The sequence below is a fragment of the Hemicordylus capensis genome, chromosome 5 (assembly GCF_027244095.1).
Source record: "Hemicordylus capensis ecotype Gifberg chromosome 5, rHemCap1.1.pri, whole genome shotgun sequence".
Classification (NCBI taxonomy): Eukaryota; Metazoa; Chordata; class Lepidosauria; order Squamata; family Cordylidae; genus Hemicordylus; species Hemicordylus capensis.
The window spans coordinates 189,239,954-189,254,613 of NC_069661.1; the positions used below are offsets into that span (position 1 = coordinate 189,239,954).

At 43.1% G+C, this 14,660-nt stretch overlaps 1 protein-coding gene across 3 annotated transcripts in view; it reads right to left on the reverse strand.

The window, feature by feature from the left end:
* Positions 1 to 14,660, reverse strand: part of PTPRB (protein tyrosine phosphatase receptor type B) — a 119,848-nt gene that overhangs the window by 32,872 nt on the left and 72,316 nt on the right. For 2 of the 3 annotated variants that reach the window (XM_053258072.1, XM_053258073.1), the window contains 5 exons: positions 11,349 to 11,627; positions 9,645 to 9,794; positions 7,800 to 8,043; positions 3,009 to 3,115; positions 41 to 140 (listed from right to left, as the gene is read on the reverse strand). In XM_053258072.1, the coding sequence (XP_053114047.1) occupies positions 41 to 140; positions 3,009 to 3,115; positions 7,800 to 8,043; positions 9,645 to 9,794; positions 11,349 to 11,627 (880 nt within the window). The remainder of the gene's footprint in view (positions 1 to 40; positions 141 to 3,008; positions 3,116 to 7,799; positions 8,044 to 9,644; positions 9,795 to 11,348; positions 11,628 to 14,660) is intronic. The other variant, XR_008309102.1, reaches the window with a different exon arrangement.

Genomic DNA, 14,660 nt, shown 5'->3' on the forward strand with positions numbered 1-14,660 from the left:
ATCCTTTAGCACTGGGAAAGTAACATAAATCTCTACTCACTTTACTTTTCTTCTACAGATGAGGAATGCAGTGATGGCTACCAGCATAATTATTAGGAACAAACCAGCACTCACTCCTTCTATAACTCCAGATAAGGGCTCTGAAACAATTGCAGACACAAATTCAATAAGTAATCCAGACTTGAGACGTTTCAGCCTAAAAGAAAAAAGTGCTTTATATGCTCTAAAAGTTCATTGTGAGATAATCCTAACTCTTTCTGTTTTCTGGCCTATGGGCCTGAAGTGGAATTGCAAACAATAACAGCACTCTCAAGCAAATAATGACCTAGAAGTCTGGCATGGCCTAATGCTCAAGGAACCCAGACATCTTTGGAGACACTGCTGGGATTTGTAGGGGAATATTAGAGGAGATTTTTGACTGCAGCTGGGATCGTTCTGCCAAGATGGAGACATGAACCACAAGTGAGGTGTGGAATATAAGACACTGGGGCTATTCTGACGATCACCAGGCTACGAAAAGCTCTGTCGATCATCAGAACCACGGGCTCAGCTGCGAGCCCGGTGATTCTAGAGCGGGTAACCTGCTCGAGACTCCCTGCCCTTAGCCCGTGTTTGCAGAGCTAGTGCTCTGCAAACCCGGGCTATCTGCTCGTGAGTAGCTGCGCCGTGGCTCTGCGCCGTAGCTAATTGAGAGTAGACCCCCGACTGGGAGGCAAAAAAAGCTCCCGGTTCCAGGGGTCTCCCCAGTATGCCCTCCATGCTCGCGCAGGGCATACTGGGGCTTCCGGGGGCCGCTTGGCCCCCGAGATCCCTAGACCCCGCCAGCTCCGTCACGGAGCTGGCAATCATATGGGCAGCCGATCCGGCCGCCCAGGGCTGCCTGCCCAGTCGTGAGTGGGGAGAGCAGGCTTAGCCCACTCTTCCTGCTCACCGCCCCAAACTGGGTCTCACAGATCGTGAGACCTGGTCCACTGTTTTATTCCTTTACAAGCATTAGGCACAGCACAAATTGTAGGGCTTCCATTCCCAAAATAAACACAACTGAAATGCAATACAGTGCTTTCATATCACAGTCCTATTTACCAATATTTGTCCTGTTTCCTTATCCAGCACACACACATTCAGAACTAGAATAACATCTTAAATAACCAACTAGCTTAGCCAATTATTATTTATCTAATCTTACCCACTATGTCTCACTGCCTTTCACCATAGTGCTAGCCAGGCAACAAGCAGAAAGTCAGGGTCCTTGCTTGTCAAAGAGCTGGATATTGTTCTGCACAAGTGTTCAGCATGTGCCTTTTGCAGGCGGAATGGTTCTCCTAATCGGTAAATGGGCACCTATAACTTTCTCTTTTATATTCTAAACTGATCAGATCACAGGTGGGATGACAGTGGGATGCCCTTCCTAATTGGCCCCAAATTGCATCACCTCTCCTTTTCTTCCACCTCCCAGTCCAAGTATCCAAGCATGCTCAAAGCATGCTCCATAACTCATAACACTATCATCATTTCTGCTGTATCCTCATTCCATATCAGGCCCACCCAAACTCTCTGTTTCCTTATCTCTGCTAAACATACATGGCTCTTAGAGCAGCATGTATAATTTAACTTTTACTGCATCACAAACCTCACTCCAGAATTCAATGGGGCTATTCACACAACTGCGCATGGGCAGGTTGGCGGGAGAGGGGAAGGGTTCAACCTACCTTTCCTCAGATGACTGCTCACAGCCCCAAAGGTGCACAAGCCATGCTCTCACACGACCAGCACTGTCGGAAACAGCATGGGTAAATCTCCATGTTGCCCCCGGCAGCACGGGTAAACAGAGGCCGGGACTCATTGTTCCGGCCTTCAGACATCCCACAATGCACCATGTGACATGTGCAATTTATTGGGGGATCCCCCCAAGAGACGTGTGCTCTAGGCACCTGTCTCTGTGTGCAGCCAGGCTGGAATCAGCCCAGCTCATACACGAGCAAGTAGTCTGGGTTAAGGGAGCATTCACTCCCTTAACCTCGGCTAGCAGCTGGGCTAAAAAGCCAGGCTAGGTGGCACTGGCCTGCCAGGATCACGTCCAATCCTATCAGTTTTTGTAAGCAGCCTAACCCAGGCTGGGCGTCCCTCGCCTGTGTTAGGCTGCATGTGAGAAGAGCCTCAAGATGTCAGAATATGTTTCAAAGCAAAGCACATATGTGTCACAGTAGCATCACACCAACATATTGTTCAGTGCATTAGCTTCAGCAAATATTCTCAATGGAAATTTCCCCACCATATTAATACTTATTTTCCTATTCCTCAGATTAGTATGTATATATAATGGGTCTTTGTAGGATCTTCCAGTCTTTTGGGTCAGTGGAGCTAGACCCTGGCTACTGGTCATGACTCCAAGACTTACTCTAGTGTAACAGACAGGGCAATGTGCAAAATCCTCAACTCATTGTGTCAGTTGGTGCACACTCTCATAACTTCATGGGAATGTGTAGGACTGCCAGTCCAATGAACTTGCCTTAGCCATGAAGCATAGTAAATACACACAATATACACCGTCTCCTTTGACTAGCCCTTTGTGCTGCAAGTTGTAACTCCTAAGTAAATCCTCTGCATGATCAGAGCCACCTCTCCCTATGACATAACATGGCTGCCTGTTAACACTGAAAACAGGTTTTGGGTTGAGTCTACATCAACTTTAGCTGAAATTAAACCTGGTGCGGTTTTAGATCAGGGGCATCATGTTGTTCTGATGATCCATTTCTGTCAGGAGGCAGACTGCTACACTCTCCACATCAGCAGAAGCTCTCCAGAGAGTCATCAAAAGCAGCTTACCACAGAGCAAAGTGTATTAGCTTCCAAATAAGAAAGGTTCTCGTGAAATAAAAAAGGCCTTCTACTGCAGGGCAAAGCACTCCAGGGCAAACTAGTGTGGCAGCCCTACAAAGCCGTTCTTGCTCTCCTCTGTTTCAGAGAAATCTCCCCTCAATGTCTCATAGGCCGGAATGCAAACTAACCTGACTCCGTGGTGATTGGCAAGGAGAAATAGGTATCAGAGAAAAGTGGCTCAGGTTCTTCCTCCAAGTCCTCTCTAAGGAGTTGTGTGAAAGCTCGGATGCTGATCCTGTGGCAGGGGGTGGGGGGGGGGGAGAGGGGAAAGTGTTTATATAAAGTATATCTACTAGTAGGAACTAACACAAGGAGCCACCGCCTCTAGACGGAGCTCGCCCCTCTTGCCCAGTCCCACGGGGTGTGGAGCCGCCACGACCCTGATCCAGTGCAGCCCATGAACAGCGGCAGCCATTGAGTGTGAGGTGCGGCTTTCCTTACATGTATTGAAGTGCTAAATCGTTAAAAAAATAACAAAATTGCTACTCGGCTACAAAAGGCTACCAAAGTAGAAAAATATTTAAATCCAAGCTTCTAGCCTGTTATTGTTATATTTTTATTTATTTTTCCATTAGCTTTTAAATTACACTTTCCTCTCCCACTTTCCACTCTAGAACAATGCAAAAGCCAAGCTACTCTTTTAAATATCATGAGTGTTGCTTAGGGTCAAGGTACACTTGACATGGGAGGTCTGTGATCCAAAATGTCAATAACTTTTTCTTTACTTAAAAGCAGCAGCAGGGGACTCAAATTGGATCTGAGCTGCCATGTGGCTGAGAGGGCAGAGTTCGTTAACAATTTCTCCTGTGCCATTGCCCTGATTTAAATTGCCACATATCAACGTTGTGTTGCTGAAATCACAATATTGTGGAATGGATGTGCTTCAAGGGGCATCTTTTACACTTAACCAAATTAGGGACTCTGGATTCATTTAAACCTTTTTTCAATATTTCAAGATGAGTTCTGTTTGGTTTACCACCAAGTGTTGCTTAGAAATGTCTTCAGTTAAAACATAGCTAGTGCCAGTGGTTTGGCCCAGATGCTTCAGGGGCAACACAAGTTCCAGAATAGTTGAGATTTTGGAAGACAGTTGTTTATACAAGTTTGACAAATATGACACTTCGTGCTTTTATAAAATTATAGTGTTACATGAAAGGGATAAGGATTCAAATATAAATGTTATGCCACATGATTTATATAAATAAACGTATTGCCACAAACGCATTGCCACATAGTGTTATCTAACAGTAGCAAATCAACATTAGGTTTTCAACTGAAACTAATTCAACAAAAAAAAAAATCTTAGATCATCACTGATAATTGTTGGTGGTGTGATATAGGAAAGGCAGGATTGGTATCTCTTTTATGGGTCTGTAAGTTTGTTACTACATTCTGGATAGAAATTTTTAAATGGATGACTAATTGGGTTCAAATTTTGAGTTTACAGCTTCTGTTGTTGACTTGGATACTTTACCAGGAACTTTAGGAAATTTCACAATTAGAAATTCTGAATCCATACCCTTGTATAGTTCCACAAATGCTTATCCTGCATCCAACCTTGTTTTGTGTCATATATATGCAAGCAAGTGCAAAAGGCTTTGAATGTAGCCAGAGAAAATGCATTCTAATAGTCATGGCTGACAGAAGGAAGAATGGCAGAAGAGAAAGGCCAGTTTATGGAGCTGAGAATAATAGATGATTAAGAGATTGAAGAAACTTGTTTGATTAGCTAGTCTTTTCCCCAGCCGGTTTCATTGCCTAATTCTGCTCTAGCATTGTCCATTCTTAATCAAAGTTGGCAACATTCTATAGTTAGAAAAATGGGTCCATTTTCTAAAGAATTGGCACTCTGATTTTATAATTCTGCATCATAATTAATATTGTGTTGGCAAAGGGACTGGTAGACTCATCATAAGTACTTATTTGCTGGCACAGCAACTCTGAGTGCTGAGCTGTTAACAGATTCTTCAGCCTGATGAGTAGCCCCATATTCAGTAGCCATTTTCAATTAGACATTTGAGAAAGAAGAGTGGAAAACTTTTTGTAAGACATGAGTTTTGGGCAGTATAGAAATATGTTAAACAAACAAACAAACAAACAAACAAATAAATAAAATGTCCCTTTTTTGGTTTATAAGTTATCCATTATTGTTTTACTTGTGTATATGGCTGAAAATGTCCAAATTCAATGGCTGACATCCTGACAAATTTACTTGAAAAATGCCCATTGACATTCAAAGGATTCCTTCAATAAATTTAGTCAGTATGTCACCCTAACGAAGTGTTTTAAAAGGAATAAAAAATTGAAAACATTTTACATTTATACATGTTTTTTTAAGGTAAAAGGGGCACAGCAGTTTATATTTATATAAATATAAACTATATTTATATTATATTTTGGGCAGTATAGAAATATGTTGAATGAATGAATGAATGAATGAATGAATGAATGAATGAATGAATAAATAAATATTTCCCTTTTTGGGTTTATAAGTTATCCATTATTGTTTTATTTGTGTATATGGCTGAAAAATGGCCAAATTCAATGGCTGACATCCCGACAAATTTACTTGAAAAATGCCCATTGACATTCAAGGGATTCCTTCAATAAATTTAGTCAGTATGTCACCCTAACAAAGTGTTTTAAAAGGAATAAAAATTTGAAAACATTTTACATTTATGCATGTATTTTTAAGGTAAAACGGGCACAGCAGTTTATATTAAATTGCAATGCCATTCTGGCATTTTTCTAGCCTGACGATTTCAGAGGAAAAATTGGTATAGAATAAATTTTCTTAGGACACAACCCTCAGGGAGTTAAGGGAGGAGAACTGACCTTGTGGTAGCAAGCATGAATTGTCCTCTTTGCGAAGCCTTGGTTTGCATTTGAATGGGAGACTACATATGAGCACTGTAACATATTCCTTTTAGGTGGTGGGATTGTTCTGGGAAGAGCACCTGTATGCTTATATGAAGAAGGTTCTATGTTCCCTCCCTGGCATCTTCAGATAGGGCTGAGAGAGACTCCTGCCTGTAACCTTGGAGAAGCCACTGCTAGTCCATGTAGACAATATTGAGCTAGATGAACCAATGATGTGACTGAGTATAAGGCAGCTACCTATGTTCCAATATCAGCATATTTATTGGTCATTTAATATTGGCTTTTAGAATGATGGTGTGATAGTAATAAAACTTTTCCTACAAGAATAAGCACTTCCGTTTAGGTGTCTTTGTTTTTACTCTGGTCAGCAGGGAGATGAATGGCCACATATATACAGTGCAACCCAGCTCACCCATTACCATCTCCCCCATGACGAAAAGAAGCCCTACTAACTGGGCAAAGATGCACCGTTTTAATGTGGTGATTCTCTTTATTTAACAGGGGGAGAATAACTGGCCCTATCCACCCCCATCACAGTACCTCCAGTGAGTGTTGCTGGTGTTTATCTTATGTTTCTTTTTCGATTGTGAGCCCTTAGGGGACAGGGATCCATCTTATTTATTTATTTGTTATTTCTCTATGTAAACCGCTTTGGAAACTTTTGTTGAAAAGCGGTATATAAATATTTGTTGATGCTGTGCATGCCTTAGTGCATAGCTATATTACATTAAATGTCACATAGTTTGGCCCGGTGTTGTTTGGGGTTTTGTTTTTTGTTTTTAAATTAGACTTAGCAGGTGTAGGGGGATCAGAATAAGGACTGTAGTACATTAGGGCAGAATAGAATAACAGAATCCTAGTTTTACAGGGGGACTTATCTAATCTCCTGCACTAGACAGGAAATCCAGAGAAAGGTATCCCAAACAGATGGCTGTCCAGCCTCTACTTTAAGATTTCCATCCAAGGAAACCCCACCCCCCCGGCAAGTAGCTTCATTGTCAAACTATTAGTAAGTTTCTCCTAATGTTCAACCAAAATCCCATGAGATTTAGCCCTGCCCTCTGGGCAACAGAAAACAAATATTTGCCTTTTCCTATGTGGCAGCCCTTCAGGTATTTGAAGAATGCTGCTGTTCACACTGAGCCCTTCTGATTTAGAATGCTGTCATTCACACTGAACCCTGGTAATTGGGTCTGTGGTCAAATTGCTTTACCATCAAGAAATGTCTCCTAATGTTCAACTGAATCTACCCTCTTAGCTTAAAGGGTATTGAACCATTCAACTTTGTGTTGCAGTCCCAATGCAAATTGTGCCCCTGGAGCTGCTATTAACTGTGGGAAGTAAGCTCTCATTGGTGCCAGCAGGGAGGCCATTTTTATTAAGGCTCTGCTGCAAGAGGAAAAGGTTACATAGCTCCTTCCCGCATGCTGTGATCCTGATTTATGCCCCCAGCTCCAGCTTCTGTTGAATCTTAAAAAACAAAAAAACAAAAACAGACATGCAAGGCCAAATTATGCTTTTAACATAATGTAATATGTAGTTTGGTTCTAGACTCATTTCAGGTTGTGACTCCTCATAAAGAAACAAGTGAACATCGCTGATGACACAGAAGGAATGGGGAAAAATCTGAATCATAAGTGTTAGACCATTTGGGTTTGCCAAATGTGCTGATGCTAGCAAAATAGCCCAGAATCAGCAGAATCCATCATGAGTGTGCTGGTACTTTTTGTTGTTCTGGTCTCTCTTAGATCAGCCAAGTCTTTTGACTGAGGATTTGCATTGTGAAAGTGACAGAGACCTTCTCACTTCACAGAGTTCTGTACAGAATGAATTGTAGCATGGGTGAAGGAATTCTTTAGACATTATCTATGAGGCAGAGCAGAGGCAAAAGCTATTATAAATGGCACAGTAAAATACAGATAACGTCATGCAACAGAGGTTATTAATCTGCAGTAGTTCAAGTGCTTTGGTGCCTAGACAGCATAGCTCCAAATAGCATGCCACATCTTGGGAGGCATGATTACCACAATAAACCTGACCTATAGGCAGTCCTGGGTTTTAGTGGCCCATCACAATATTTCTGTTGATTTGGATCACACTTTCCTCCCAGATTTTCCATCTCTTCTCCAAGCCTAACGTCAAATATTTTTGAATTGCTGTCAGGGTTTTCAGTGCATTTACTTGCAAAATAATCTGTCTGATAGATTTGGATGGACTTGTTGTGCTTGTATTCCAAGTAGGAAGGTAAAGGGTGTTGATGTTCTGGCCTCATATCTTCACTGCCTAGAATGAGATGATTGGGGGAAAAAGTGGAAGTAAAATTCTGTACTATGACTACAATATAGTGGCTGCTGCTGCCATCTGACACGGGATGTCAGCAGCCTGCACCCCTCCCACCCCCCACCCCCAAAGAAAAGAAAACAGCCCATGGCTGGTAAAAGATAACTTACAGTGTCCAGCCTGCCAGTGGGTGGGGGAGAAGAGGCAGCCAATCTTCTGGGAGGCTGGGAACTTCCTGCTTCCTCCTCCGGCTGCAGCAGCTTCCTTCCCCGCACTGCTACTGGAAGGAAGAGCCTGCTAATCCCTCACCTCATTGCTTTGGGTGTCCTGCATCACTGCCTCCCCGGATTAGACATAACAGGGCAAAAGAAATATGTGTGCACTTGTCTGTTGTCCTTTTATGTTCTAATCCAGGGAAGCGGTGATGCAATACGACCAAAGCAATGAGGAGAGGGGTTAACGGGCTATTCCCTCCAGTAGCAGAGTCGGGGAGGAAGCTATAGCAGCCAGAGGTGGAAGGAGGAAGTTCCCTGCCTCCCAGCAGATTGGCTGCCTCTTTTCTCCTCTGGCAGGCTGGACACTAAGTTGTTGTTGTTGTTTTAACTACCCACAGTGTTTTCTTTTTCTTTTCTGTCCTTTTGCTGGTGGTGGGGCACAGCCCATCCTGCCCTTACTGACTGGCCACCACTGCTACAATATCAGAATAAGGCTAATGGATAGCAACCTTAAAATCAGCTAATAAAACATTCAGTCAAGTATGATTCATCAAAGTGGTTATCAACAAGAAACAAAAAAGCAAGAACAATTAATCCAATAAATTGCTAAACAACAATTAACATCAAGAAAATTCAAAATTTCAAGTAGACAGCAATAAAAATTAAGTAATATAATAATCATCCAGTTATGGGAACAATTCAGTTTATAACGATCAACACTGTAACAACATTAAACAATAGAATTCACCTCTAGAATATCATACTAATTGATCAAACTAAGACTTCACTTCCTCCCTCATGCCCACCTCAAAGGAGAGACCTAAAGATGTCATAAAGGAGGTGAGCAGTTTGTCCCGAAAGCCCTCATGCCAGTCCTGTCATTAGGAACCTTTTTGCTCTCCCACTAAGAGCCCAGAAGTTTAAGGCAAATGAACCAAACCCTCAAACCCTAGCCCTCTCTCCCATGATGGGCAGTCAATAGGCGAAATAGGACTGGTCCTCTCTCTCATGACCCCTTAAGCGGCAACACAAAGGAGCAACTCCCTGAATTGACTGCAAACAGCCAAATGGAACTTGCTTTCTGAGTGTGGCTTCCTCACCTGAGACAGCTGTGTCCTTTAGGTGTGGCTCCTAGCACTCCTCAATGTCAACAAACAAAAAATGGATAATGAGCAGTCTCTCTCAGTCCTAACTATTCTGGTTACCACTGCAACCCCCCCCCCCCAGATTTTTGCTGGTTGAGTAAATGTACTTTATCCATTAATATACTACTGTCTCAAGCAGCCAGTTGTAATCATATTGAATTTAACTGTGATTAGCCAGTTGTGGAAGATAATGACAAAGGCACTGTGTAAATGCATGCTACCTTTCAAAGACATGAACACTTACCATCAGCCTCCCTCACAATCACAGTAAAGTATTTCACAGCTCCATTGGTATCACTGAACCAGCTGCAATTGAAAGTGAAGTGAATGGAAGATTTGGTAATGACTGCATCCTTTTTGTTCACTCGATAATGTATATGTGGTTTAGGAGGGCCTAAATGACAGAAACAGCCGCATTACAAAAGCTGTACTTGTTAATGCATAACAGACAATTCAAATACAAATGTTCAATCAAGCTGAACCAAATACTGTATCTGGAGGTTCCTTCCGACCAAAAAGTATCTAATGCTTTTGGGTTAAGAGACATGGGCCAGTTATATGTAGGGCATAATTTCAATTTGCAGATTTTCCTGAAATAGTTCCCAGGACTAGATTAAAGTCTTTTAAAAACCTCTGTGTATCTTACTGGTGGTGTTCTCAGGGTTAAGCTATAGGAAAGTTCAGTGCCTTATAGGGTAGTGAACCTGTGTATTTGCTGAAGTTGTATTCTGTATGCTGCTTTGAGATTCCTACATTTTCTCTCAGTTCCCAGTGAGCTAGAGTGACAGACAATATGCAATAGAAAACAGACCAGACAACCAATCAGGGCTAACCCACTGTGCATTATGCAGCCTGGTAGTCATGTATTATAATCTGCTAGGTAACTGGCAATCACCCAGTTTTTCTGCAATCCCAGGCATGCAGCAACAAAGAGGAATTCTCAAACTCCTTTGTCAGACACTATATGTGACTGGTGGCTTACAGGTCATAAGTTGTACAGACTTGCAAAGCATTTGTGTCTACATTACCTGCCATCTGATTTATGACCATTGATCACAAACATAAACAACAAGTATTGCCTCTGTGTTTTCATCAAAAGACTCTGAGTGTTCAGCTGATCTGGTCCAAGAACTTGTCATTCCCATGGTGTGACAACAGTGAGGACATGGATGAATTTAACAAGTTGATGTGAATTCCAGTTCTAAGGCCTCACATCCTGAACATTTAACTCCCTGGCCCTAGGCTGCCCAGCCTCTCTGTGACATGAGAATGACATAGTGAATGATGGTCAGTTGCCACTTATGTTATTTTCTCCATATGGCCTGAAAGAGAAATACTTGAATATGGTATATTTGAATTACAGAGGGGGAGAGGCGGTGGCCTCAATAGCTACTTCTTTAGAAGGCCATGGGAGGTGGGGGGCACAGGGATGATTTGGATATTATGGAGGAAGACAAGGTGAGGGGATAGGGCTGAGGCATTATTGGTTCCCCTCTCACCTAATTCAAGCACTAGTTGATCGGGATTCAGAGAAGTGAGAGATGTTTGAGCTCCTGCTTAATGACAGTAGGAAGGAAGCTCCCTCCAGCTTTCTTGTTTGGAAAGCTAGAGAGGCAACACATGATAAAAGCAAGGACAAAAAAGAAAAAAGAAAGAAAAAAGTGAAAAGAACAGTTCACAAATGGAAGGCAAAGAGATGACTGAATCTTCTTGGCAGATTGGAATATGAAACCTGCCTCTGACTCTTAAAGTGTGAGTCAAACAATTATGCTTAGCAATTAAAAATATACTCAGTTCTTTGTGAACTATTATAAATGATTACAACACACACCGAATGTAATAGAGCACTTGTATCACACACTGTAAATTTCCCTACCCCATTGCCCCCTTCTCCATTTTTCTCTCCACTGAGCTGTACCTGCAAACTGGTATATACAAAAAGACTTACTATCTATACTAGTGATGGTGCTATATTTTACCGCCTCACTGGTCATGTCAGCTGACTGCACTTTGATGAACACTGAGTATTTTTTGTGGGGCACGAGGGTCATGATGGTAAGCGTAGATCTCTCCCTCTCTATCCTTCTGGAGAACTCAATCTCTGCAGTGTCCATTTTCATGCACTCAACACTATAGCCATCAAAGTCAGAGTCTGGAGGAGTCCAGGAACATGCAATGGCAGTGGAGTTTTGAGGCCAACAGTGCAAACTTTGGATCGTCTCTGGTCCTTTGGAGAAATGCAGAAGCAGAATAGAAAAAAAAGTGTATTAAATGTTTTATACTTCCCTTATAGTTCAAAGATGAATCTCAGAGTATTAATACTAAAATGATAAAAAGTATTATTGTAATGCTGCTGTTAGTTTTCACCAGACTAATTAATTAGAGGGTGATCATGTTATTTAATTTCTTTTGAATTCAGGCAATTACTTTGCAAAACGATATCCATGTTCTTCAGCTGCTATTACTTGTCATTTATAGGGTACTTTTAAATTTACAAAGTGCTTTACAATATTCATTAAATTCAGCCTCAAAACAGCCCTGTAGAGAAAATAGAGCCACTTTTGTCCCTATTTTACTGATGAAGCTGAGAGACAGGCAATTTTTCCAAGGCCGCACAATTTATTTCTTAATCACATGTGTATTCCATCCCACTCCAAGGAGCTCAAGGAGGGATGTGGAGTTATCCCCTCATGACAACACTATGAGGCAGGTCCCAAGGCATGGGTCTGAAAAGCATGAGTAGGGCAAATTAGGGACCCCGCAAATTTCCCTGGACCCCGCATCCTTGAGAAGAGAAAGAGAGCCTGGTCTCCCTGTCACATCCCCCTACACCTTTCTGCAGAAAGAAAAAGCTGCTCTGTCTGCTTCACCCAAAGGGCCCCATTCAGTCCCACTCCCACATGATTCAAGGGTGGGGGGGAGCTCAGCCCTCCAAATTTCTGCCCTGCACTTTCTCATGCCAGTGGCATGTTTTGCTCATTTGGCAGCAAGCAGGCAGCGTGCATGCAGCAGCCTCAGCCTCTTTGTTGTCCAGTGGCTTGTAGAAATTCCTTCAGCTGAAGTGGGGTGCTGGTGGGAAGAGTGGTTGCACTGGGACTTGTGAAGCAGGTTATACATTTTAGAACAAATTGTGATATAGGGGTCAATGAATATTGAGGGCCAGAGATTTGGGTGAAGAAGAGTTGCTTCTGTGGGACCTGAGTGGGAGATATGCTACATGGAATGGTAATAAATACCGTGATAAATTTGGGGGAAAGTCTCCAGAAATACCTTCAGAGTGGGCAACTCTAACACCACTCCTCCAATGAGCTCAGGGGAGCACACACAGTTCTCCCATTTATTATAGCCTTACAAAAATCTTGTGAGGTAGGTAGGGTTACCAGTCCCTCAAGACTGGACTGGAGTTTACGAACTGGAATCAATCTTCAGGGGACTCTTATATTGAAATGTTGTAGGGGCCCTGCCCTGGCCTTTTGCATCCCGCCCTACACCTGGTAGGTACCTGAGTGGGAGTCTGTTTAGGAACCCCTATGTACTCCACTATGCACTGCAAGATGGAAGGAAGGAAGGATATAATTGTAATAAAAAGGCTATCACCCTGGTGACCAAGTCTTAGAGGAGAAATCTACTAGCTTACTAGAAAGCTACTAAAATGAATCTTAATCAGTTAATTAATTTGCATAAATATAAAACAATGCTACTGAAGAAAACAAAATTGAATGTTCTTATCAGAGTAGGGATCATCAGGGGCGTAGCTAGCCCACCAGCGGCCCGTGTGCAGCCACGGCGGGTGACCCAATAGCCCCGCCCCCTGCATCTGACATAAGATGCAGGGGATAGCCACGCCCCCTGCATCTGATGTCAGACGCGGGGTGTGTGGTCTGGCTCCCGAACAGAGCTTTGAGGCTCCGTTCGGGAGAAGCAGCTTAACTGCTGAAGGGGCCATGCGGCCCCTTCGGCAGCTAGACAAAGGCTGGTGCTGCATTCGCAGCACAGCCTAGGAGTGGCTCTTCCCTGCAGAAGAGGCTCTGTTGCGAATGCAGCGCCAGTCTTCGCTCCTGAAGGGGCCGCACGGCCCCCGCTCAGGAGCTAAACTACCGCCTCCGCGTCTGACGTCAGACACAGGGTGTGTGTCAGGGCCGCGAATGGAGGCTCCTGATCGGGCACGGCTCAGGTTCTTTGAACCCGTTCGCCCAATGATAGCTACGCCCCTGGGGATCATCTTTAGAGATTTGCATGAACCTTGGTTTGTGCAGTGGTTCAAATACGAACTGGTTCATGGTCTTGCGAACTGGTTCATGCTAGTTTGACCCAACCACAAACCAGTTTGGTGGTTCAAGGGTGGTGCCAGGGGGCACGGAGCAGCACTTTTAAAAATGAGTAGAGCAGGTCCTTACTTGCATGCCCACCACTCCATGCAGCTTCCTGTTGATGCAGCACTCCCCTCAACAGCTTGCATGTAGCAGCGCACATGGGCTGTTGCGGGGAGCAGTGCAATAGCAGGAATCTACATGAAGTGACAGGCATGCAAGTAAGGACCTGATTGACTCATTTTAGAAGGTGCCGCTCACTGCCTCCCCGGCACCGCCCTTGAACTGCCAAGCCGGTTAGTGGTTGAGCCAAACCGGCACAAATTGGTTTGCAAATTTATTTTATTTACTCTTTTTTGGTAAACTTCTTTGAGAACTTATGTTGAAAAATGAAATATAAATAGTAGTAGTAGTAGTATTAGCAGCAGCAAAACCATAAATTGGTTTGTATTCAAACCTCTGCATTAAGAGAGGCTCATGCACATCTCTAATCGTCTTAGATGAGTCATTCTATCCTATGTGAGAGAAGGGGGAATACAGCAGAACTTAGCTATCTGCAGATTCCACATCTGCATATCCACGGTCAGGTAATTGACACTGGAGGAGGATGATGATGATTTTTAATTCCATGTATCCACAGGTTGAGAGTAGGTGGAAATGACCTTGGAAGTCTTTTCTGGCCACCAGGTCATTTTGTGGCTCATACACACACACACACACACACACACACACACACACACCCCTGCAATTTTTTTTTTGCTGAAAAATTGGGGGATTGGGACTTTGGGTGGAGGGGGCGGTAGAAGCGGAGAACAGAACCCGCATGGATACTGAGGTCAACCTGTACCTCTTCTAGGATGCTTCCTGTCACTACTGCTTCTACTACTACTAATATTTATATACCACTCTTCAACCAAAGTTCTCAAAGCAGTTTACATAGAAAAATAAAT